General features: G+C 42.8%; 1 protein-coding gene across 1 annotated transcript; it reads right to left on the bottom strand.

Annotated features, from left to right (window-relative positions):
- Positions 1-39: 39 nt before the first annotated feature.
- LOC117964616 (hippocalcin-like protein 4) lies at positions 40-12,604 on the bottom strand. Its single transcript, XM_034908701.2, has 4 exons — positions 12,395-12,604; positions 1,937-2,110; positions 1,397-1,612; positions 40-601 (listed from the first exon to the last, which is right to left on the bottom strand). Exons 2-4 carry the CDS (start codon positions 2,096-2,098, stop codon positions 404-406), a joined length of 576 nt encoding a protein of 191 aa, XP_034764592.1. The 5' UTR covers positions 2,099-2,110; positions 12,395-12,604; the 3' UTR covers positions 40-403.
- Positions 12,605-27,550: the final 14,946 nt, after the last annotated feature.

The raw sequence follows: 27,550 nt of genomic DNA, 5'->3' as shown, positions 1-27,550 counted from the left end.
AACGCTACTGAGCAGCTCCGTTCCACACGTTGAACCATATCTTTCTTTCTTTCTTTCTTTCTTTCATCCTTTGCTAGACAGCTAATCCCTTTCCAGTTAGAGGGAAAAACAGGTGGCACCCAAATTCAATATTTCCTCTAAAAAAGGACGCTCTGCTCAGCACAGAGAAGATTGGGTGGGGGCACTAATACCTGTGGACCAACATGGGCGAGAGGACGGCTCTATCCCAACTGAACTAAAAAGTGAACTAAACAACTCTGAGGGGAGCCGTAAAAACATTACGGTACCGAAGCTGGCGAGTAACATAAACAGATAAGCTGGTCCCAGCACACCCCTGGTAGCTCCAGATGCTGTGGGAGTCCCTCTCCCCCTCTCCCTTCTCCCTCTCTTCCCTCTCCCTCATCTATTTCTGCATGTCGCACTGCAGCAGCAGCACGATGGAGGGGTCGCTCTTGGCTGCCTCCTTGAACTCCTCGAGCGTGATCTCGTCGTTGTGATCCCTGTCCATCTTGCTGAAGATCTTGTCGACGCGCTGCTGCGGGGTCAGCCCGTCCTCATTCATGCGCATCATGATCACCGTGCCCACCATCTTATAGATCGCCTGCAGAGAAACAGAGGGACTGCCTTCAGACAGCTACAGCTGGCAACTCGTCATCCAGACTTACCAGAGACAGAATAGAGAGGAAATACTGTCCTAGACATGGACCTGATGTGTCGCGTGTCAAGGTATCAAACTCCTCTGAGTCAAAAGAACACATGTGTACCATTTTCAATTGTTGTTTTTACTTTCTTTTTTCCTAATTCTTTGGTTTCATGGCATGACATGGAGATAATTAAAGAGATCTCCTCTCACCTCAATGATCTCCTCTCACCTCAATCATCTTTCACCTCAATGATCTCTTCTCACCTCAATGATCTCCTCTCACCTCAATGATCTCCTCAGCTCAATGATCTCCTCTCAGCTCAATGATCTCCTCTCAGCTCAATGATCTCTTCTCAGCTCAATGATCTCCTCTCAGCTCAATGATCTCCTCTCAGCTCAATGATCTCTCACCTCAATGACCTCTTCTCACCTCAATGATCTCCTCACCTCAATGATTTCCTCTCAGCTCAATGATCTACTCTCAGCTCAATGATCTCCTCTCAGCTCAATGATCTCCTCTCAGCTCACTGATCTCTTCTCACCTCAATGATCTCCTCTCAGCTCAATGATCTCCTCTCAGCTCAATGATCTCTTCTCACCTCAATGATCTCCTCTCACCTCAATGATCTCCTCTCAGCTTCAATGATCTCCTCTCACCTCAATGATCTCCTCTCACCTCAATGATCTCCTCTCAGCTTCAATGATCTCCTCTCAGCTCAATAATCTCCTCTCACCTCAATGATCTCCTCTCACCTCAATGATCTCCAGCATCTCCATGCGTGTGATCTTGCCGTCTCCGTCCAGGTCGTACATGTTGAAGGCCCAGTTGAGTTTCTGCTCAAAGCTGCCCCGGGATGTTATGGACAGGGCACAGATGAACTCCCGGAAGTCGATGGTCCCGTCCCCGTTCTTATCGAACGTCCGGAAGGCATGCTGTGCGAACTTGGAGGCATCTCCGTACGGGAAGAACTGGAGAGGAAACAAGAACCACAGACACTCTGTACAGCGGGTAACGCTCGGTATCAGACCTTATATTGAGAAGCATATCCCATCACACCCTGGACCTCACTTCACAGTAGTAGCGATTTTGTTCTGTGTTCTGTGGTGTTCTGTGTTATGTGCTCTGTATTCTGTGCTCTATGCTCTGTGTTCTGTGCTCTGTTCTGTGCTCTGTGTTCTGTGCTCTGTGTTCTGTGCTCTGTGCTCTGTGCTCTGTGTTCTGTGCTCTGTGTTCTGTGTTCTGTGCTCGTGATCTGTGTTCTGTGCGCTATGCTCTCGCCCCTGGGCTCTGACCTTGACGTAGAGCTGCTGGAACTCCTCCAGGTTGAGGATGCCGGTGGGACAGTCCTTCAGAAAGCCCTTGTACCACTGCTTCAGCTCGCTCTCGTTGAACTCTGTACTCTTCGACAGGTCGTCCAGAACCTCCGGAGCCAGCTTGCTGTTGTGTTTCCCCATCGCGCAACACAACTGCACACAGACACACAGGCGAAAAGGGAAAAGCAAAAGTTAACCACAGCCATTTCTGCACAACACAGCCAATGTAATTGGCATTGTTAAGCTTACATTACTAAGAGTGAAATGTATGAACTTTATTATTTCATTTTCCATGAACAGTGGCGGTCAGATACACACCATACGTTAAGCGCCTCCCCCCACAGCTCTAAAAGCCAGTGTACCCAAATCCTGACCTGACCACCCCTACCTGCTATTCAGCCCTGGCTCAACCGGAGACTGTGCTGAACAGTGTGTTGGTTTGGTGATGTGAACTAAGAAGAGCTGCCTGCGCTTGTTCAGCAATCTGAAAATAAAACAAGCCGCCACTCCCTGTTCCCTTCCCGCTGCTGTCTCCTCTGCAGTGTGGTTTATTAATAGTTTTCTTTAGGGAAGGCACCGTGGCGGATCACAGGACTGCACGTTGCCCTGCGGAGCTGCTGAATTATAGTCGGGAACACAAGGGGGAAGGACACCAAGCCTTTAGTCTCCGCAGGTACAGACACTGCCACTGCACACACTAGCTGTCCCCCAACCGCTGAAAGCTGAATTAAATCATTAGTGGCATGCTTAAGACAAGGCTGTTCAAGGTGCCTCTGCCATTGTATTGAAGAGAACAAGAAATCTATTGAAGGGGTTTGCATGCTGGTTGGGCTGGTGAAATACAAAGCTCAAGCATCCATTCACAAAACCCTATTTCCTTTATCCTTCCCTGTGTGACAGGCACTGCCTTACTGTAATCGACCTGTTCATACCTGCACAAGGCCACTGTCTAATACATGCAATAGCCAGCTCATTCCTCTTAACAGGAACATCATGAGAGATCCACACGGTATCATTTAGGGATGGAGAACACATATGTTTGTATCAGAAGTTACCAATCCGGTTCATCTATAACTACATATAGACAGGCGCTGCGTCTGCAGTCTTCATCGGTGTGACAAGTGTTTTTACACAGTGGATGGGGTATTTAGCCCCTCCCTGTGAAAGAGAGGTGTAAATGGACAGTCGTTATTTGAGGAATGCGTAAGTGCATGAGGGCATGTTATAGCGCTGTGCACACCATAGTGGGAGATGGAAAAAAGCAAATAAAATACTGAAAAGAGGGTAATAATAATAATAATAATAATAATAATAATAATAATAATAATAATAATAATAATATGATGTGTAATAAAATAAAATGATCATTCATGATGAACTGGTGCTAGTTTGTTAAAAGGCACAATGAGACAGCTGCTGCTCACCAAGACACAATTAATCATATCCTTAAAATAAGGTGGTGAAGATATGCAATAGGAAATAGGTTTGCAAGCAGCCAGAGAGGGATACCCCCCGTCTCCCCCTGTTCTTCCACATTGCTTTTAGGGAACCCCTTTCCCAGGGATGCTGGGAGGGTTGAGTGTCCCTCGGTATTGAAGATGACCTGCCTGCCTGCCCTTCTGCCCCTTTAAAGAAAGCCTGCAGTGAAGTTCACAGTCCCTACAGCCTCCTGTGAAATGTGTAACGAGGCAAGACTTCTGATTCACCTTCCAGCAGCTTTACTACCCGGGCTGCACTCTCCCAGCGCCGGCACAAGACTCCACAAACTGTCAAACTGTATCACCATTCCCCAATGGAAATAAAACAACAATAAAAACCCATTCCAGTACACTGGCACACAGTAGGGTTTAGATCTGCCAACCAACAACTTGACATGTCTTTTAACCTTGACACGCTTTCAAGAAGCGACACAGCGTGAATATCTACATTAAATGTGCAATATATATGTTCGCCTTCTGCCTAATCCAAGTTGCAAAATGCACCAGTCTGTGGACTTCCTCTATTCCATTCATCTATAACTGAGAAAAAAAACACTAAGGACACACAGACTGTCAACCTAGTGTGTTGTTGCTGCTCTCTGCCTGTCTGTCAGTCTGTCTGTCAGGATGCAGTTGGTATGCCTGTGGACTGCCAATCATTGCAGAATAAATCCAATCCAGTGGCTCCCAGTGATCTCCCCTTCCTTTGAGTATCACAGATTTGTTAGGAAAAGGGGAAGTGGTTCAGCTGGGTCCGTGGTGCCTAGCAACACAAATGGATCTGTTCCCTAATTGAGGTCAGCCACAGTGCTTGTTTTCTTTTTCGCTCTTTCCTGGATTCGAAACAGGAAAATGTAACCTTGTGAGATAAACTGCTTAGCAACGAGGGACGTGGCTGTTAACTCAAGGCTGCGTTTCATTTCTTGCCGTTCTCTCGAACACGTCTCCGTTTATCATCCCTTGTTGAAGCTAAATGAAAGGTGCCGAGGGTGAGGTCCTCCAGGTTTTTCTTTTTAAATCAATTTTCCTGCCCTGTTTTCGCTGCGGCGCCATTTACACTGCTCCCCTGATCATTGGAGAGTTGAACTTTTCATTATTAATACATTTTCTTCAATTATAAAAGACTAAATGACTGCCCTTTCCTCCGTGTAGAACCTATTCAGTTTCATCAGGCTTTAATTTCCAAATGTTCTAATTTTATAACATCCTACTTTCAGTGAAACTGCGGCATTTGTAAATCAAGCATTTCCAATGAAAGAGATCTTCAACTGATTTAAAATAAATAGCCTAAAATAGCACTGCCATACCATATTAATAGCAGTTTACCACTAATGTAAATATACCTGTATTACTTTAGCAAACCACAAACAACGACAACACAATGGATTCGAATCAAACCCCTACCTCTCCTCAGCGTTCACAAGATTTCGCTACTCTGCTGATCATTATGCAGTTGAAGTATGTATGATCACAGGAGGACACGCCTATTTCTTTCCCTGGCTCGAGGAAGTGTGAAGCTGCACAATGTGAGTATGGGACTTGAACAGCCTCTGTTCCAGTTATGCATGGCAAATGTGAATGGTAACCTTGTAGTTTTACCATCATTTCTTGAAACATAGACAGTGCTTAAGGACCAGTGAAAAGTAATGAAGGAGCAAGTCCTGTGCACGAGTTACAGTACCTCTGCAGCCACCTGCTCTCCAGAAATAAAAGAACACAGGCCAGGAGGTTCAAGGAATGTTCCTTCAGTGCAGCAATAACATTGAGAAGACTGCGGGCTGCCAATCCCTGCAGCCATATCACAGAAGATTAGTTCCGCTGCATGGAGCGAGAGAGGGAGGGAGAGCAAGCGACAGAGAGACAGGAGGGAGGGAGGGAGGGAGACGACAATCACTGCTCATCTTTATTGTCCCAGGGTCCCAGTTAAGACTGAAAGCCTCCGACATTTCATTTTGCAGCTGTTAGAGTAGCGAAATCTTGTGAACGCTGAGGAGAGGTAGGGGTTTGATTCGAATCCATTGTGTTGTCACCTCTTTGACACCCAGCTTGTCAAGGCAGACTGATGCAAAACAGCATCGACTAGCAAGAAGAGCGCAGAGCTCTGCACAGCTCTGTCCGCCGATATCAACACAAACACTCCTCTCCAAGGAGGAGCAATCCATCAAATACCCAAGAGCAGGGCCAGCTTCCTCAAGATTCCTTAACCCTTTCATGCAGGAAACATTCAAATGAGCTGAAAACAAACTAGTTTTGGACAAATAGTAAATATATTCGTCATTGAAAATTCTTTCAATTTTTTTTCCATTGCTTTATATGGGGGGACAAATGGCATCCTCATATGATGTCATCATGCATTTGCGTCTTCCGTATGTCCTCATATAAAGACCAGAAGAGGTTTTTATATATCCATGAAAGGGTTAAATTTGCACCAATCTTTTTCAAGCGTATATCATACTCTCCGAGTACATTTGGGCATGATCCGATGTTGATTTTAAACACTGCAGTTTTTAAGCACTGCAGTTTTCATGCAGCTCAACTTCATTTCAACCTGCACTGTAATCTGATTAAAGCATTCATCTAATATAATTATGTAATGTGCAATTACAATGTGCACTTGCAATTGAACAGCTCCGTGAATAGGGTCCAATCAATGTCACAAAAAAAGAGAGTGTTAACGAATTTAGTCGAGTGCATAGAAACCATGCGGCCTTCCTTTCACAAGATCAGCGTAGACATGATCATTATAAAATGGAAAAGGTACCAAAGGAGTTAATCATAGGAGGTACTGAGGATTACAGAACATGCAAGCAGCGCTTTCTAATCCAGCCTCTTATTAGTTTTGCTGGCATTCTCAATGCTCCTCTTTTGACTGTTCTGAAAATCCTAATGTTAATCTCAATTCAGGATCTGCAATAATTAAAAAACAACCACACAGATCATCATGTTAGTACCTCAAAGCTACTGTCTATTTAATCCAAATCGTTACCAGCACAATTTTATCAGAAAGCGAAAAAATAACGCACTTCGTAAAGTTACTAAACCAGAAATAAATAACTCTTTGAATTTAGGGTCTTGTGATTGGTCGGCAGTTATTCTCTTATTCGTTTAAGATTTTGAACGGGTGTTTCTTCCTTTCAGATAAAAAGAAAAACGCGTTAATGACGATGTTGGAGTAAAACGCTTGGAGAATCTCGCTCAGTGTCTGATTGCAGTAGACCACTGTGAGTGATTGGTTAGCAGGAAACAGCAATAACATTGCATGCACAGCTTTGAAATAACTTGCATATTCCAAACTCGGGTCATGTGACACAGCAAACTGAAGCCAAGGGCAGAGGGCAGCGTTAATATTGCCAGTGCTAATAAGAGGTAAGGATTTTAAAACCTCGACTGGCACTCCTTCAAGGACGTGGAAGCCGAGGCAGAGATTGCGATGGAGGAGGCAGTGCATGGTTGAGCAAAGCAGAGCATCACTCAGGGCTTGTAGGGATCAGACAAGGGAAAAGCAAGAGTGTCTGCTGGGAGCACATTTGAGAAGGTGTGCAGCTGTGGGTATTTTTAGGATCAAGAAAGACTGTGCCTGGTCTGCTAGGTAGGAATACAAAATGAGCACAGAATGTTTCTGCTGGTACAGTGCTTTTTATAGATGCTCCGAAAAAAAAAAAAACGGATGCAACGTGATTTCAAAATCAGCTTGCACAGACGATAATTAAAATCTTTGACAGATTTTTTTCTACCTTCAGTAGTAAGGCCATCCTATTAAATCTAAACATTTTATCGGTCTGTTGACGGCATTATTTTTTTTATATATATTTATTAATATTAGTTCACCTGGTGGTGCTTTACTATGTGCTAACTAAAACGAAACCCTAGAAGAATCGAAGAGAAGTCTGTTTAAACACAATATTCGGTTTTTATCACACAGACCCGTGCAGCATCACATAACCTCTGCAGTGCTCGCTGCGGACCCCTTTTTGTGATGAAACACATTTCCACCCACAAAGCTCTTTATCCAGCCTTCCAATGCAAGCCGTTGCCACGGCGACAGATGGACTGGCTACGGAGCGTGTTTTCCTGCTGGGTAACAACATGGATTGCATTTCTGTAAACAGGTGAAGCTGTGATTCAGCCATTCAGACCCCCGTTACCTTCGAGTGAAGAGGATGAATCATATTGAATGTGACTCATACTGTAGGTTCCATAGACAGACCGTTTCTAAACTTTGAACACTCATTAGAGGGTAAAGTCCCACTGTTAAATAATTGATCTCAACAATGCATCAGCGTGCACAGCAGCCCAATTAACTTGGTTTTAGCAAAAACTGGTTCACAGCTGCGCAATCCCCAAAGACAGAACACTCTGCCCTTAGAGAAAGTTTGAAAAAAAACTGCGGGATACCATCAAACACCTAGAGAATTAGAGAAGCAGACTACAGCTTGCACCAGCAACAGAAACACAATTGACGATCAGTGACAAAAGCTACACTGAACCTCGTACAGTATTTAATACTGCGCTCATATGTGTTTGAGAGCAGTGTACTGCAGTCCACCATGTGAAGTGCGCTTTGCAAAGGTGATGGTGTATTGTTATACAGGACTAATAAGAAGACACTCTGAATCCAGGAATGCCAGACTGAGCCCTTATCTTCCTGACTCCAGTCTCCTGCTGCAAATCCCTCGCTCCTTTGAGTCCCATCATGAGCAGGAACAGGCAGGGGCCCCTCCTTGCTACAACATTGTAAATGAAGCTCTCTGTGCCGGAGCGAGAACGGTTTCTATAGCAATGCATTCATTCTGCTCGGAGGACAGCGAGAGAGAGAGAGAGAGAGAGAGAGAGAGAGCTACAAGGTGAAGCTTCTCATATCAGCTTGCTATGTTCCTCTGCAGACCTTGAGATGAGCTGCAAACGAATCAAAAGCTGAGTCATTTAATACGATCCAGTTAAATATACTACACATTTTCTCAAATTTGTCATTTCATTAGCACAATTTTCTCTGAAGCCCAATAAAGACATTTGATCCAGGTGCCTGAATTAAGTATTAAGTTGTTTCTTATTACATTTTTTAATTGCTTTTTTTTTTCCATTCAGAAAAAAAAATGTGCTAATGATGATTTGGAAAAAAATAGCACTGAGAGTCTCGTGCAGGATTTGTTATTTGTGTCTCTGGATGGATGTTTAAATCCCAGGACAGATACATCAGAAGAAAACAAAATTTGTAAACATCCTGCATAAACAGAATTGAAAAACGATTTAGCCATTGGCCTCATTTGAAGTCAGGTTACTTTGTAATTTTGTGGAGCATTTTTAACTGGCAGCATCTACCTGTTATTTTAATTTTCTCTTTAACTACATTGTTATGATATCTTCCTCTGATTCTGTTAACTGCAAAAGTTAAGTCTAAATGTCGCTGTTCATTCTGCAAATATAGCCCTTCAGATACATTTATGATGCCTCAATATTAAATAAGAAACGGAAGCCTAAAAATGATAAACGTCTTGGTGTTCTCGTCCCCACAGTGATGATAAAGCTCCATTTTCTATGTGTTGAGCTTCATAACCGGCATGACATTTCACTGCTCTGATTATGTGCACGTCTAACTTAACTGTCCTCAAAATAGGACACAGCAGTTTTTTTAGCCAAAACTACATAAATACTGCTTGTGTTATGATTTGTGTGAGCTGCCTATCTTAATAAAGTTAGCGTTCCAAACTGACAACGTGTCCAAATCCCATTCTAATCTAACAGTGGGATTCTGTAGCAGGCCGATGTTGATTTTGTGGCAGGCCGATAGCTCTGTGCTTGCAGTGGGGCATGGCTGGTGCAGCACATACATTATTTATAGTAAGGGGTTTAATATGGATACAGAGATGTTTAATGAATTAGGCAATAATTACTCCACATGGCTTATTAATTGCTCTAGTTAACTCCTCTTACACCAGTCTTGTATTCCCCAATGGCTGTAATACAGCCAGCAATGATTCCCTGGACTGTTTCATCTCTCTCTGACCCCACACCAGAACAGACAGCATGGCGGGCCACTTTATTAGGAACCACATCACGAGGCAGTCTATAAGACAAAGAGCAGCTACCAGACTGTAATACAGAAAGAGGAATAAAATGATGTAAGGAAACTAAGGATAGAAGGCCCATCAATGCTTGCATATTTCAGTCGATTCACTTTTCAAACAAGACCCCCTCATACCAGCCTAGGAGGTCCATGCTGCACTGCTAATGCGACACGGCCACTTCACTGCCACACACTCTTATTGCCCCTGTATCTGCTAATGAACACGAGTCATAATGAATTCATGTTAGCTTTGTGGCTCAGTATGTACAGAATGCATCCTAAATGCCATTGCTATGTAGTTGCCTTGTTACGAATTAAACTTAGAAGCTTTGCCGGCATTTCTTCTCAACGATACAGCAGCCTTTTAAACACGGAGAAACGCGCTGAGTGGATCTTATTCAGGGTCATACAGTTTCAGATTCCTTTACGTACACCCAGCAAACTGAAAACCAAGCCTGTGAACATCACGACCCAGGCATTGCTGCTCCCCGATGCAGACACCTTCAGAACCATGACTCATAATCTCACACGCCTTCCAGAAGAGGAAAAGACATTTAGCACTGAAACTCAGCAATGACTGAGGAACAAAAGGCTACTGCATAGCACTGCTGATTGCTCTGTTGAGATTTGCTGACAATGTATGCTCTCTTATGTATCTCTTCAGTGTATTCCAGATGCACTCTAAGGCTGCTTCATGTTGCATTGTCTCTGTTATGTGTTTGCTGTACTCCTAGTACAACACGCCTTTGTTTAAAGGCTGTCTGCACTAACCCGGTCTCTGATACAAGTCCTATCCTTACATAAGCAGCAAGCGTTGAAGGACGTAGCGTTAGATGATATGAAATGGAGTGATTTTTTAAATTTTATTGGACTCTATCTTGCATTCGTTCAAATCGAACAACAGTGGCGAATCTGTATGTTTCCAATGATGCTGCGCTGCTAAGCAGAATTCACTGAGCTGTTTATTTCACAGATGAGGACGGCTGCAGACATGCTCCTTCATGGAATAACCATGAATGCTCTCCATGCATGTTCATGAGGCAGCCTCTATTTTGGCTTCATATAGGGGACTGGTTATTAATTCATTCATTTAGGTTTGTATTATAAAATCATACCAGAAATCAACCAATCACAGTGAAGCATTTCTCAAAATCCCATTACATCTTATCCTGTGTACAGATGGCCTCTCTCTCCCCCCCCCCCCCCACCCCGCCCCCCTCCACCCCCCCGGTCCAAAACAATCAATAATCACCAATAGGGAGGGTATTACTGCTGTTATAGCTACAACATAAACCCTGCTGAAAATGCAATGACTGGGAGCTACCTTGCTGTCTAGATGTTGCGTTTCATATGCTAGGACCAGATCAGTAGCCACATGTTTGCTCCAAGTGTAATTACCTTCTGCCAATTCCAACATTACGAGCCGTCATATTGATGCGTCACTCTTTATAGTATAACACGCAGATCCAGGAAGGTGCAGTAACATTGCGAAGCCACAGGGTGTAGCTAGTGTGTAGTTCACTCCGCACTACTCAAGACATGAATTTGCAGACATCAAGGGCCACAGCTAGAGCTATACCAGCAGTGCTAATGGAGAAGCTCCTTCAGCTAAGCTTGTATCAGTTCCATATGTAAATCAGGCCGGTTGCTGCGTTTGCCTCCCCTCATTCCAGCACCCTTCTCCAGCTCTGCCTGCCTTGTTGCCTGCATCTCACTGTAAACAAACACAGCCTCTAGTCTTTCCAGTTCCTTCCTGCTTGCACTGTGACACTGTAGCCTTTTAAATGAAGGATCGTTGTTGCAAGCTTCTGGAATCTCAGGATCTTCAGGCGTTGAATCTTATGGGTATATGGATTCAACGAGATGTCATTTAATATGCCTCATTACAGATGTTGCATTTATTCCTGATTCCCATCACTAATGTTTATGAATGCATACAGGATGGTGGGGTAAGGAATGCCCCCCCCCCCCCCCCCCCCCCCATGTATTACTGCCTGTTGCACACTTGATTAGTCCTCCAGTGTGGCAACCAGGACGATCAGCTCTTTGGATCCCAGTTCAACAAACTGTAGTACTGCAGTGTTTAGTATAGAGAGAGACGCTTAACGTGACTTCTGCTTCACTGAACGAAATATCCTATTGCATATTGTAATTAAAAATTGCATCGCTTTTGCTGTTTGTCCAACACAAAAAACACTGCTTTATTGATTCAGTAGATTTTTGCGATCAAAATCAAAATGAAGGTTTGCAAACATGATCATATTGGGAGCTTTTTGTAGTTTTTGTTTTTTTCCCCAAAAACGTTTTCATAATGACCACTGTACATCTGTCTATCTTTATATCAATTCAAGGCAAATACCCACATACATACATACATACATACATACATGCATACACACACATGCATACCTAAATGCATACATGCATGTATAATGCTATGCCTAAATAGTACACACACACACACACACACACACACACACACACGCAAGCACACTACAGCATATGTGTGTGTTGAAAAGACATGTCCTACCTTTGCACAGACAAGACAGAGTGACAGACTGATGGATAAAATGCAAATTCGTATCCACACTGACAGTTATTAGACAGAACAGACTGATAAAGATATAGACGTATTTTACACAAAGCACCGCGTATAATAATAATAATAATAATAATAATAATAATAATAATAATAATTACACACAATTATAATTTATGTAACAATGCACTACAAAAAAATGTAAAACAGCCTTTTTATTTAGCTACCATTACGCACGCTATCCGTTTTCATTAATACGCACTGTTTAATAACAACAGTAATAATAATAATAATAATAATAATAATAATAATAATAATAATAATAATAATAATAATGAAGATTAAAATCAACTCACCTACGAATTCACAATCTGTGTCAAACTTTTAGTTCCAAATTAGATTTGGCAAGCCTTTTACACAGCAACTCGTAGCTGAGTAATACAGCACTAGTTTGCTGCTGAATAGCGGATATAATAAGCACTTTGAAGCGACTCGCTTTGTTAAACGTATTCCCAATTGCAATTATCACTATCGTGCCTGTCACCTCTGTGCGCTCCTATGCTCTGCAATGTGAATGGAGCGCTCACTGCCTCTCCTTTGCCAGCTCATTTACATGGGAACCGCCCCCGCGAACAGCGATTGGATATAGTCAGGCAATGAACGGTTATGCAAATAAGTTCTCCGGGTTTGTGTCTTTCTACTGGTTGGTCTCCCCTGCTAATAATTCTGTTACAGAAGGCGGTCTAATCAAAGGCTGCCCAGAACATAGCTGTTTACAACGGCCCGTGTTGTTGTTATTGGACGGCAGTAGCATTTGGACGGGGCGGACATTGAGTGAAATGTTTCCAAAATGTTTCCTTTTGGATACTTGTTCTGCTAATTATTTCCTATTTATATTTTTTTCTGGATCAGGACTCTATTCCCTTGAAAAGCAATTAATTAAGAATGAATGAAGACAACACTAAAAAAAAACTAAAAAAAAAAACTAAAAAACGATGATGACCGCGAAACTTTCACATAGTTTAAATAATAATAATAATAATAATAATAATAATAATAATAATAATAATAATCTTAACAGTGCACCCCACGTGTATACTGTATTCTACATCTAGTGTAGTATATAACGCAATGTAATAATACAATGAGCACAGAGATTAAAACTCCCTACAGTATTCAATTATAAATCACATAGAAATCAATAACAGCACAGCACAAGAATATACAATGTATATCTTATACTAAAACAGAAATCCTACACAAAATATGAACTTATACAAAATTATTCCGATTTCATTAACTCTAACTGCACCAGCGCTGACGTCACAATAATATATAATAATATATTGTTAAAAATTCTCCCAGGTCAGTCGTGTGCGCATTGATCCATCTTACACAGAGTCAGCAGGCGTATACTTTACCTGTTCAAGATGACCACTTCGATTCTAAATGACCCCGGTATGCAACAATATTAACTGGATTTCTTTTTGGGTATGTTCTCCAAGTCAATGCGAAAATGATGGAACAGACAGAAACAGCCTTTTTCATTTGAACACATGAATAAAGATGTTTGGGGTGTGCTGACTGTTAACAGCTAGTTTACTAACCCATTATAAACGCCGTTATTCTGTGTTAGCGGGTAATAAACAGATAAGAGAGCTATAATGACATCAAACTTGATCTCATTTGTAATGCATGAACGTTTCATAGAGATGTCTGATGAATTGCAATTAGGTGATATTAGATAGGATTTAGTGGAATTATTTTGTGAGCTCTAAGTAATGCCTGCTGGCATTTGGAAGCTTCCATTCAGACATGGTTAAAAGCATGTGCATACTGTCATTGTGTTGCTAGTGTAATTTGCATTTGCTTCTTTTTCTGCTGTATCAAATGTATGCAAATTCCTAAGATTGCGTGGGCTACAGCTTTCCACTGCCTATAACACCCTCTGTCTAGTAACAGCACATTGTTGTGACTTGCTGCACGGTTGGATTGGTACCCTACAATTTGCAAGTAAATGTGTTTATGAGACGTGTGTCTTTGCACCAACAAGACAAGCAATGAGTTCCACAGGCTTTCAAGTCCCCCAGCACGGTCTCCTAGCACGGTCTGGGCTTGTGGGGAGTGGAGTTTGCATGGTTAAAGTTTTACCCTTGCAAACTGATCTTCATTTGCAATGTGGGCAATAGCACTGCAATAATTCTGTCCTGATACGGCTTTTCAATTGCATTTCATAAGGGTGGGCAGTAAATCGTTTTGCATTCAAAGGGTTTTATTTTCAAAAACTAAAGTGATTTTAATATTTAAAAAAAAAAGAAAATTCGAGAGTCTGATTCTGCTTTCCGTGTGTATTTTAACATGAATCTGTGACCTTGTAATCAGTTGTTAAACTCTGTTTAGACTTCGAACCTTTGAATCTAGAGGTAGGAGGATCACTCCATTTAAAACTGCAGACTCTACCTTCATGTTCAATCATTTACATTTTCAGGATAAGACAATAAAGCAGTTCCGCTAGGGTAGTCTTTCTGTAGTTAATCATTTGATACCTATACCCTGTATTTTACAGTACACAGGAATCTTATTGTCAGACAATCTCCAGTGCTGTAAAATGCTCTAATCCAGCAGTGATTTATCCTGGCAGGGTATAAGTTGACTAACCTCTTAGTGCTGAAATGTTAACTATACAGAACTTTATTACAGAGATTCACTCAACGTAAGTTAGCCTGTCCTGCATAGCTCTGAACCTGTCCTGTTGCACGCAAGTCACATCCCTCCTGTTTGCTCACTGCAGTGCAGAGCAATCCACAGAGAAACACCCAGATACCTGTACAGTGAGCAAACACCGGGCCCCATACCTGCAAACAGACCTTTGCCCGGCAGTGAAAAACAAACAGCAATACATTCTCAGACGTAACTAGAAAATGCAAACACCTTCTGTCGCCCAGAGCTTCAAAATGCTCAATCAGAATCCCATGGCAAAACCATACACAGACAAACGTTGGGCTAGTGCCTTCTAACAAGCTTCTTATTGGAAGCAATCACAGCAGTCCAAGCTGACCTCTGTTCCTGCTCACCACCAGGGAGTGTTGGATACTCACAGTGCCACCTAGGAACTGCTGTCTCTTTGATCGTGATATTGAGACTTTACAACATGTCCTTTCCACAAAAAACATTCGATGTCTCTGTGCATAGGCAGACCCTTATAAAAGTTTACCCTAGTAAAAATGTGCAATAGAGCATAGTGAAAGCATAGTAAAGCATAGGTCTGCATTGTAAAGAATAGCGAGGCATGGTAAAGCATCTTAATAAACATGGCAAATGAGGGTTAACTATGATAAACACACAGTATAACCTTGGGAAAAGCATGGGACAACTGTAAGAATACAGTGATAAACTTTTAGAAGGAAAGCACAGTTCATCCACATGCTTGTTCTGAAAGAAGGGAATGTTTACCACCTTTTCACATTAAAAAAAAAAACAACGCAGATCACAGTAGCAGAGATGACAAACCACCTGGATTAGATGTGACAATACGGCACAATCCTGAGTAATCCAGGCAATTGAGATGCAGTGGCTTTATTTGCATGTATATTATTAGGTCAATGTTCTTATAAGACTTTAAACAAGATCCTGTTCATTTTGTGGGCAGGCAAGGATTGTATTATCAATAGTAAGAAGATTCCATTCATTAAAAAAACAACAATTTAAAAACATCATTTATCTCCCTCTCTCTCTCTCTCTCTCTCTCTCTCTCTCTCTCTGACTCACTCAGAGTAAGGAAAACAAATTAATTAGTTGTCTGGAGATCAGAATCTATCCTAGCGGCTAATTCTGAGCGTTAATAATTGGCCCGCCGGTCTGTGCGAGGACCAGTATTGGAAATGTGAATGTGTTTCAGAAACCTCCATCAAGGATAATCAATACAGTGGCATACAGAGTCGCTCCGGAGAATTTGTCACTGCAGCAGACAGATGGCCTTTTGGTTCAGTTTATTCTTTTTTCTTCTTGTCATATTCCATGGCTAAGTTAATTATTTCATAGTCTCATCATCCAACATCACCAGGATAATAGCAGCTTGCATAAATGTTAGGGAAGTTCAAGGGATCTATCAAAACACAGATATTTGTATATATCTAGCAATCTATCTATCTATTTATCTATCTATCTATATATCTACACACACACACACACACACACACACACACACACATACACAGTATGTAGTAAATTACATCACAAACACATTAATAGATTTAAATAGAAGTGAGTGTAGTTACCATGGCATCAAAAGTACCTCCACTGTTTGTTTTCAAACACACCTTACCTTGACAAAGGTATGTTAAACATACTGAAACATTGGTTTGTTATAATTTGCCCCTGTCAAAGAGTGGACTGGAAATGACTTTTTATTCCCTCTCACCTTCCTTTGAAGCGCTGAATAGATTTTTATCCAGCGCCCACCAAAAGAGCAGCCCTGTGTGATTGGCGCTGCGCTGTGCTGTGCTGTGCGTGCCGTGCGTCTTGCCCCACTGGTATTGATGCTCACTGATTAAGTGCTCGCCTTTGTAAATGTGTTTCTGTTTGCTGATGATTCGGAGACTCTAAAAGAGATGGAAACCATTTGGAGTAAATAGGTTTTGTAAAAAAACATTCTGCCTCGCTCACTTCCCTACCACCCACCTGCTCCCCGGCTTGGGAGAACAGCAGCCTGGAAATTGATTGTCAATCCGAGAAGCCAGCTGTGACTCGAGATTGGCAGAGCCAGCCTGTTTCTTACATGCAGAATTCAACAGGGGTATATACACCAGCACCACCTGCTGGACATCTCAAACATTACGGCTAACTGAAATGGTTGTTAAGCCCTGCCCTGGACTGGTAAACCACCACTGGTTTTCTGTTAAGATACCATTTCCATTTGCCATTGGGATTGGCAGATCGAAATCAGTTTCAGTTGAGACTGTTGGACTCAATCTCTCCAACTCTGAAGCTTCCGCTGGAGATAAATATATAAACTGAACAGGAAAGCTGTGAGCATATAATACTGTTGTGACGGAGCATCGAATCTGCCCTGGACTGGACTGTAGGGACCAGCGTTTCTCTTTCGGTGTGAGGGAGATGTTCAGGCTTAAAGCCATTTGGCCCAGCCGTGCTGTAGGGTGTGCAGTGAGGCCATCAAACTTATTTAAGCTGGGTTTGAAACTCTCAGGTGAAAGGCTAGTGCACATGGACTGGACTGGAACCACAATGACCAGGTGAATGCCAAGTCTGAACCTCTGTGCCACTACCAGCACTCTGAGAACGACATTAATTCAAGTTCAAGTTGGCATGTGCCACCTAGACAGAAGTGCCGCCTCATTTCTAAAGACTCTGTCTGCTGTTGGAGGGGGGGGGGGGGCTCTCTCCTGCTAATAAATCCCTGATTAAGGGGGCTTGTGCAGCAGGTAGTAAGAGGGATCGCTAATGAGATTCTAGTCACAGGCTCACAGACCTGACACAGTGCAAGGGTAGTCAACAGGAGACATCATCGTCATCATCATCATCACAACAGCAGCGTTGCCCGTATATACACCTTTCAGGATTCCACCCAAGGTGCGCTTAACAAATCGAAAAACAACGAAACCAAGAATCAAACAGGGATCTTACAATCAGCTTTTAAAATCTCAACTGAATTCAGCGAGAAATGCCCCTTATAACACGTGCAGCAGTAAATGTACTCCTGTCCTATGCATTCACTCAACTGCCACTGCTTTATCTGTCTGGAGGTCGTTGCACAAAAACAGGCACCCATTTTGTAGGGGATCATTGAGACGGACTGCCATTTTCTGTACCCTGATGGAAATTGCCTGGAATGAAAAGAAAGCAGGAGAATGAAGAAGAATCAATAACCCCAGACACACACGCACACGCACACACAAACACACACAAACACAAACACAAAAACACACACAAACGCACACACACACAAACACACGCACGCACGCACACACGCACACATGCACACACACACACACACACACACACACAGCTCAGCTCTGCTCTTCCTCTTTGTCTTGTTTGCAGTCCTGGCAGACATGCTCTACAGCACAACCTCCCTGCACCGGCTTGGAGATTAATAGCCAGTCGTCTAAATAAAATCAAGCCCCATTATGGAGTGCTGCTCTGGGCTGCACTGAGTGAATGAGACAGATAGACTAGAGGATGGGCACGTCAGTCTAATGTCTTTAGCTATCTGCCACCCTGAACTTGGACCTCATCAGAGCTGAGCAAGCCATACACTTAGATAGGTCTGTACTGTTAGACTGGCATCTATTGGCACTTTATATTGGGGCTGTCCAACGGATGCCTTTTCATTTCCCTCTATTACTCCACCCCTCCCTTTCTCTCCCCTTCGCATTTTACTCCCTTTCTCCCTTATTCATCTCTCTTTTCTTCTCCCTCCGTCCCCCCTCCTTCTCTCTTCTCCTTTGTGTGTGTGTGTGTGTTACAGCCCATTTCTTCCATCCACCCATCCCTCACTCACTCTCTCCCCTCAATTGTTCTTTCTTTCTTATTTATCTCTTTATTCTCCCTCCCTCCCCTTCCTTCTCTCTCCTCTGTGTGAGTGTGTGGCAGCACATCTCTCCCCGTCTGCCCCCCCCCCCCCCCCTTCTACCTGTCATCTAGAATCATCCAGGCTGACTTCCTTGATGGCTTATACCAGACCTAGTTTCCATGGCGACCAGATTGGACCCGCAGGCAGCACAGGAAAGCTTCTCAGAGCAGCCTTAACAACAGAGACCCCAATACAGGCCTGTGGGCCGCATCACAAAGCATTGCGGGGCTGCTGGGTAATTCTGCTAGCCTTCCAATTTGTGGAATAACGATACAGTACCCTATGAGCAGTCATGGTTTTTCCACCATATCGTCTTCCATTTTGACCTCGTATCTAAATTCTCATTACTCTTTTTATTGTTTTTTTTTCTTCCAATTGTATTACATTTTTGCTCTTTTAATTGTTCTATTTTAACAAACTAGCCTTTTATCTTAGTTTTTCTAATTGTACAATTAAACCAACATTTGTTTAATCTCTTTTTTAAATTTCTGTTTTATTACATTTTGCATTAATTGCATTTTCTTTTCTGTGAAGCGCTTTGGGATACTTGTGATGAACGGCGCTATAGAAATGTGAATGGCATTGTATTTTTTTTTTTTAATGTCTCATATTTCAATATCCAGCTTGTAGCGATGATGCCACAACAAAAAATGATAAATTATTTGTGGGAAGAACCAAAAACACTTTTCGCTTTTCATGCACTTTTAATATTTTACAAAACAAACAAAAGATTTACACAACCAAAATAAGCTAAATACAAAACAAAGACACAATGCTACCAGTGCATCTGCAGGAAGCACAACCTGCTTCTCCCAGTCCTGTCCCTAAAGTAACCAGCCTTGGCGCTGTCTCCCAGCTCCCCTTTCACAGCATGTGCCCAGGTTGCGATTGATCATCAATTGATCAGTTAGCACCTGGCCACATTCCACACGTTTTTCAGCAGGGCTGGGATTCTAACCCCAGCCCTGCCGTATTTAACACACAAAACAAACACAATCCACAATCACACCTTGCACAGCCACGGTGCCACACTGCACATATTTCTTCAGTTTGGGATCTCCACCAGCAACTGTACAGAAGGTCTGCTGATCACGGAGAGAAGCAGCGAGCAGCTGGCTGTCTGAGAAGCTGAGGAAATGGTTTAACCCTTTACTCTGAGGGCTGGGGGCAGGGACTGACACATCAAAGGCACACAGGCTGGAGATGAAAGCATGCTGCTGATCAAACGAATTGAGATGCGACACACATGGCTCTGCTTGTTGGCTTCTTTCTGTCTTTATTTATTTGTAGTTTTTTTTTTGTAATGGTGCAGTGTCCCTCAGTCGTGTTCTATTTTAGATCTATTGACGTCTGTTTGCACTAACTTTTTATTCTTTACATAGAATGCAGGTGCAATGTGTTTAGTGTCCAGCAGGTGGCTAGGATTTTTATAGAACACAGAATGGCAGGGGCAGTTTCTAGTCTCGCTAGTCACACCACTGTCTGTCAATCCAACGGAGACTTGCCACCAGAGTTGAGCTTTTCTTATTATTTTTGTTCACCCAGCTGTTTGCATCACACGACCGTCTCACTCTCTGAGTAAGAGTAAAGTTTGGACCAGTGGCTTCAGAGATGCCTGTCTAGCTATGCCACTTGAGAAAGCATTGGGCCGAGGTGACCACACCAATTCACTATGCTTCTACAAAGCTATAGACTGCACAGTGAGAAAAAGTCCAGTCATTCACGTTCACATCTCTTATTTATAGAGATAAGAAACAACGACAGAACAAATGTTTTCCATGGAGCAAGAAGCATAAATAAAAAATACTGTTTCATTTGCAGACCTTGAGAGCTGGTGTTTTAGTGCAGTTTTTAAACTGGTCAAGAAAAAACAAACAAACACATTTCATCTTTGATTTTGCTGTAAAATTGTACCGCTGGCTATCCATTCAAACATCATTAACCTGCTCCATGCGTTTTAGAATCCTTGCCACAGTAATAACATCCTGTTGGCATCATATGCTATGCAAATTAATTCTGCAGAAGAACACATACTAGTATAAAAATGTATGTCTGCTTAGCATGTGCACACAAGGCACACAACACTGGGAGGCTTTGTATTCACTTGTGTTGTTGATTAACTGCAAAGAAGTAGATATGTAAATACTTCTGCAATTCTTCTGCATTTTTCCTGCTAGCAATTTTCAGTATCCAAATTGCAAATTGCAATTGAACTGTAACTACTGTGTGACAGTATTACAGTGTCCTTATGAGACACCTAATTATTTGTTTATTTTGAACTACATCGAGTGTCAGTCAATGCTTTGAAATCCATTTTCTTACACGCAGACGTGCACACAGGGACACACAAAGACACACACACACAGAGGCACAGAGACACACTGAGACACACACAGACCCTGCAGGAGCTGTCTCGAGTGGCTGTACTGAGCACTGCAGTTACAGTGTGTGGTCAGGAGGCCTGCAGTGGTGCACAGCGCTGGGGTCTCTGTATTTTAGAGGGAGCTCAGGTGTTGTGTGCAGAACCAGGGCAGGTGCTTTACTGACAACGCGTTGCCCTTTCATTGTTGAAATAGACTGGGCTGAGAAACTAGGCCATTTTCACTAGATCGGTTTGAAAAAACAAATTTGACTAAATGCCACAAACACACACACACACACACACACACACACACACACACACACACACACACACACACACACACCACACACACACACACACGCACACGCGCACGCGCACGCGCACGCGCACGCGCACGCGCACGCGCACACGCACACGCACACGCACACGCACACGCACACGCACACGCACACACACACACACACACACACACACACACACACACACACACACCACACAGCCACTAAAATATAGTGCATGTTAACCGTTATAAATTTACAATCTTAACAACGTTCATCATTTCACACACTTGGGCATATTTTCCTCCGAGTTATCATACGTACTTACGACAAGTTTTGAACAGAATTTGTACATGCATGGAACCTTCTTTAAACAGGATCTGAAGATTGTTTGGACATGCTTTGAACATGCCTCAAACATTCTTTCACTCTGCTTTTTCATTATGAAGTGTACTGACTGTGCGTCTGTGTGACTCTGTTTTTTATCCTTTTTTTCTTGCCAGGTGTGCTTAGAGTGTGCAGAGGCCCCCCTACCTCCTCCCTCCTCCCTTCCTCCAGCCATCTCCTCCTAATCTCTCTGTGTGAAGCTGTGCTCCTCCACAGGATCCAGCGCTGCCCGTGATGAACTCTATGAATGTTTAATCACCTCTCTCTGTGTCAGAGGCCTGCCTGCCTGTCTGTCTGTCTGCGCACCTATTTAGAGCTCTTAGTATAGTCTGCATAATTATTTACCGGAGTGATACAAGTGTAGGGCACCAGGTGCTAAGCATTACAAATTCTGAAACATGACCTTGAGTTCACTGCACTTAAAAAGAAATCACCTCTCTTAAAACCCATTAACCATTACCTCTGAAAGGACTTAAAAACACTGTAAAGGAATGTTTTGTTCTCTCTCTTATACTTTGCTCGCCTCTCTACAGTTGCCGTAGTGATATTTTTTTCTTTTTCTTTTAGACTAGTTCTATTTAATAGATACTGAAATCCAAAACAGAGCTGTGCAAGTGGGGGGGGGGGGGGGGGGGGGGGCTGTCCTATTATTAGAATGAAGCAGACAATCAATTTACTGCAATCGGCCGTGGTGATTGGACCAATTACATCACGCTGGCTGTGACCAGCTGCGTTCCTGGAAATCTCTGATCATGTGACCGCAGCAGGTGCCTGTCCTCGATGAGGGATGATAGATACTTTAGCCAACCTGCAACTCACCAAGCGAGAGACTGTCAGTAGCCAGCCTCAAAGAAATGAAAGCATCCACAGCCACCAATGGAAGGAAGTGTGACAAAGTACCCCGGTTTCTAAAAGCTTGCTGTAGTATACCACAGAAGAAGCACAGAAAAGCGTAGTAATGCATAGTTCATGGGTGTCCTGGAGAGCCACAATCCTGCAGGTTTTTCTGGGTATCTTTAAATCCTCAATGGCTAAAGACCTGGAAAATAAAAGTTAGTTAGAAAATCATTGGTTCGATTTAGCAATTGAGACCAGAAGACCCTGAAGCTCTCCAGCACCATGGCTGGCCACCCCTGGCATAGTTGAATAATAATGAAAACACTCTCCTCTTACACTGATGAAAACACTGGCCAAAACTATTAGGATGGGGTTTGATAATTTAGCACCAGCAAGCTCTCTTAAAAACAGTTTAGCACCAATTTTCGAAAGGATTTACAACCATGATTAAATTCTATATCTTACTGCAAAAATACTGTGGTGAACCCATCTGAGCCTCACATTTCCTTTCTAAAAACTCAAACAAGAAAACTCCAGCGACTGTGAACCACAGCAAATTTGGGACCTCTTTTTATTTATTTTTTTTAAGTAAAACTTTACTTTCATCCCTGGTAATATTATAAGAATTACGACCTACATTTGTAATTGCGACCTCTCTGAATACACATGTGTGTGTCTGTGAATCGACAGGACGAGTTTGACCAGGCGTCCAGTGCTGATAAGCAGACCCCAGAGCACTAGGTCAACGGGCTAGAGTAATCCTGGAGGCTATTAATAAACAGCCCTTTTAAACAATGCCACAGAGACAGTGAGAACAGACAGAGAGAAATGTTTTTTTAATTTATTTGTTTGAAGAGACCACGCATCCATAATTAAAGGTTTGTTTCCACGATCAAGCCTGGAGACCCTTTGCCAATATCTCTCAGTTTCGGTGGCCGCAGGTTACCACGGCAACGCCATGAGACCTGCATTCACTGTGCTCATCTGAAATTCAAATGGGCTTCCGTGGCCATCAGGCTGTCCGGTCTAGCATGCTGAAACACAGCATTCCGTATCATTGAATGAATATACATTCCCCCCAAATATCTGCTCCCCCAGGAACGAATATTTGTCCCTCTAGGAACCAATATTCAGGAATATAGGTTCCCCTTCCGCATTTTTATACCCTCTCATTTTTGCTGGTTACAAAGTAAATTTTCTTTGCATAGAATATATCCATGCATTTTAAACTAAAACCCTAATTTTAAAACCACTTTTCTTAACCCTAGTCCCCTCTAACAGGTACAGTCTCACATACAATAATACACAACAACAGCCTGCAAACACATTCACTAGCATTATACCTGCATAATTTACAGAGGTTTAATAACAAGCATGCATGTAAAGGGGGAAGAAATGTTCGCTGGTGGGAACAAATATTCAGGAGAAACAATATTCGTTTACACCTGTACCATGAAATTCAAAATACCATTCGCAACCAGTGTCGGGGAGTAAGACACTGCAATGCCTTTGCAATAACAACAGCGCAATTACAATACTGTTTTTGCTCAGAGAGAGAAATGGGCTGTTTGTTCCTGTTATCCCACATGCCCTGTGGAGACAGTGAAAAATAACAAGTCATTTTCCTGCTCCAAGACTAACACACTTGGAGCCTGCCATCTACCGGTTAAATGCACGTGTACGCCATACAGGCAGCTTATCCTTGTTGTCATGGCAATTGATGGTGCTGTCAAGTACTGAAAGGAAAGGCGAAGTACGTTTACCATTTTAACTGTTTGTGGCCAATGCATTGGTTGAAACGTGAAGGTGTATACTGCTTGACAACCCAGAGACACAGAAAGTCAATCCCTCATTGTATCATGGTATCGCAGGACGAGATTAAATTCGACTGCGCTTTTTACAGCGACGCTCCCTAAATAAAACTTCAAAACAGCAGTGAGCCAATCTGGCCACTAGAGGGGGCGCTACACTCACACTTCAGAGCCTTGAGCACTGGGTGCTAAACCATTTCCTAGGTGGGCAGATCAGCGCATAAATTGAATTGCCACTTTTGCTCAATAAATCCCAACAAAATAAAGAAATACACCGGAAAAGCATTTCAAAAGTGCTTTTCACATGCTATTTCAGTGCACAGGAATTGTGTGTACTTACTGGACCAGATGCGAAAGGAAAGGTGTGTGCAGAGAGCATATTGCCCAGCAGAGAGTGAGCCTGCCTGGGAAAGAGGAGCCAGAGCGCCCCCTGCCGTTCAAAGACTGCTGTGCATGTACCGTAGCCCGGCTTCTTTCTTACAGCACGTTGCTGTCTAGGGAGTCTGAGATATCGTTAGAGGACTTCTCTTTGTACCTAAACAAGAGACTTTTGTGCTCTTTGTAAGAACCTCCAGTTTAAAAACGAATCCCAGATTATGGCTTGTTTGAAGTTTTTTCTTTCTTTCTTTTGAATCTTTGCATGGTGTGTCTATGAGGAGCAGCAGCTGCTGTTAATTCCCTCCATTGCAGAGTTCCTGTGTTACAGCCCAGGGCAGTGATCCACAGAGCACGGGCCTGCCAGCGCACAGATGGAGGGGTTCTGTATGGCTCTGTGTGTCACCCTTCCTCCTTGCCTCCCCCACTGAGGGGTCCAGTCTGTGTTCCCTGTTAGCTCCTGTAAAGCAGGTTTTGTCCTGGGGTCGTTTCCTCCGCTTTCATGACTGTTTGACCTCAAAGGCTCCTCCCTTCCTCCTCCTCCTCTCCCTGCCCACCCATCTCGGGCTAATCCATTGTGTGAATCCACAGTGTGGTCATTCATCTCACTACTGCTTTGCCCTCAGTGCCAATACCTTCTGCCTCATTGGAGACCAGATGAGCTGGAAATAGGGATTTACAAAGGAGAGGAGAGGAGAGTGAGAGGAGAGGAGAGAGAGAGAGAGAGAGAGAGAGAGAGAGAGAGAGAGAGAGAGAGAGAGAGAGAGAGAGAGAGAGAGAGAGAGAGAGAGAGAGATGGGAGCCAATGATTCCAACTTGCCTGAAACCCTGCTATCCTGAACCCATCTCCCAGCACCCATGCGCAGCACAGCTCCCCTATTCCAATGATCTGAATGGTGGCTTTTAACTATAAAGGGGTCTCAACATCATTTGTTTTACATGCTATCGGCATTAACAGCAGTATCACTGGTCACCTCATGTCCTGTGCTTCAGGTCATGCTCACACCCATGGTTCCAGTCAATCTGGGTTACCGTGGAAGTCTCACTTTGATCTTGTTATGTTAGCTTGTTGATCTGTTTATCTTCTGGGAATGTCACAGTTTGGCTACAGAGGAGGAGACCCAAACAACAGCTTGCCGATAGGCGCGGGGGCTGTGCCAAGTGTAGCCTATCCCCCCCCACCCCCCTCCTGTGAATATTCTATTGCCACAGCACCAGATGGACAAAGCACACGGGTCAAACTTGACTCCACTCTATCATTGACTTCAGCCAGACTGACCAACAGCAGTTAGTGTGGAGATGAGGGGGCGGAGTTGAAAAAGAACACAGTAATATTTTGAACCCCTCTGATTATACTATTACTACTACTGCTACAATACTACTGTGACTTTTAATACCAGTACTGCTGTTACTACTGGTAACACTACGAATAGCAGTCATTTACAGTGACTGCAAAACTAACATGACAGCAATACCACTGCTACAACTGCTACCACTGCTAATAATAATACTAACATCTTTTTAGAAAGAAAGCTAATCACATAACCACGGGGAAAGTCTTCTTTCCCACAACTACAAACAAGATTTATGATTACTTTTTAAAAAATCGCTTGTGTGTGTGTGTGTGTGTGGGAGGAAGGAGGGCATGCTTTTTTTAAATGCATTAGTAATAGCAATTAATTGGAGAGTTAAAAATGAATGTTTCCCTGCCGGGTCAAAACAGCTCCCTGGAGGCTGAGGACCCAGATGGGAGCAGTACAGATATTGTCCACTTGTTACCATTCAACCAGTTTCTTATAGAATTGTACCTTCTAAGTACAGAACTAGTGCTTTGCCATTGCAGGGCTACATTCTGTATTGCCAGGTAATCAGTATTTGGATGCAGTTCTACAGGTGCACCGTGGTGAAAATGTACTTACACTTGTGTTATATTATTTAATGCATGTATCTACATTCATATGATTGGGAAAATAAGTGTGTTAAATACAGTAGGTGGTAATGTATAGCGTCCCATCCTTCTAGAATTATGTGCTAAGTGCATGTAGTAAATCACAGTAAATGTAAGTACATGCATTTAATGATGTTACAGTAAGTGTGTCCTGAGGGAAAGGGCTTATCTTGAGATGTTTCAAGGTCAACATTGAACTCCACAATGGTAGTGAAAACGGCACTGAAGGTAATTAAGGCTGGGGAAAGTGATTGCAAAACTTTGCCAACTAGTCCTTGAAGACTCTTGCTCTCTGTTTGAAGCGCTTTGATATTTTCTGCAGGATTTTTGTGGGCGTTCTTCAATAAAAAATATAAGTAGCCATGTCGAGCAGACAAATGTTTCTGCTCATATCTTATTATGAGCTGTTTTTGATTCCATAACACACCTTTCCAGCAGATACAGGATTCACAACGAAAGACAGGTCCTTTATATTACTTTTATTGCAGTGATAATACAGCGGTATGGCATGACGATGGCAATGCAATGGTTCTGTACGCTGGGTCAATGGTAGCACAATGGCAGCAGGAATTGGATGAAGTTACCATTGGTCAATCTTAACATTGTATATCGGATTGCTGCTTAAAGAGACGATGCTGGAATTTACAAACACAAAGACACGTGGACTCATCTAGCCTGTGTTACACATGTCCATGGCAGGCACCTAGCACTGAAGAGAAGCTTCAACATAAACCCATTCAGTGCCATTGTCCTCAGGTCAGGACAGGCTACTTTGTAATTTTCTGAAGCATTTCTTTTTAACTGGCATCTGCCTGTTATTTACATTTTCTCTTCAACTATATTGTTATGATAACTTACTCTAATTTTGTTAACTGCAAAAAGGTAAGTCTAAATGTAATGCATCAAATTACATTAAAAAAAA

This window comes from Acipenser ruthenus, chromosome 25 (genome assembly GCF_902713425.1).
Source record: "Acipenser ruthenus chromosome 25, fAciRut3.2 maternal haplotype, whole genome shotgun sequence".
Taxonomy (NCBI): domain Eukaryota; kingdom Metazoa; phylum Chordata; class Actinopteri; order Acipenseriformes; family Acipenseridae; genus Acipenser; species Acipenser ruthenus.
The sequence above is the reverse complement of the archived record's forward strand: the minus strand, read 5'-3'. Positions and strand labels throughout refer to the sequence as shown.

What these genes read in the sequence shown, in the direction of transcription:
- LOC117964616 (XM_034908701.2), bottom strand. Translation starts at nt 2,098, where the DNA reads ATGGGGAAACACAACAGCAAGCTGGCTCCGGAGGTTCTGGACGACCTG. An exon ending in TCCAGCAGCTCTACGTCAAG is followed by an intron (nt 1,613 to 1,936) that starts GTCAGAGCCCAG and finishes TTTCCTCTCCAG; the next exon opens with TTCTTCCCGTACGGAGATGC. An exon ending in AGATGCTGGAGATCATTGAG is followed by an intron (nt 602 to 1,396) that starts GTGAGAGGAGAT and finishes GTTTCTCTGCAG; the next exon opens with GCGATCTATAAGATGGTGGG.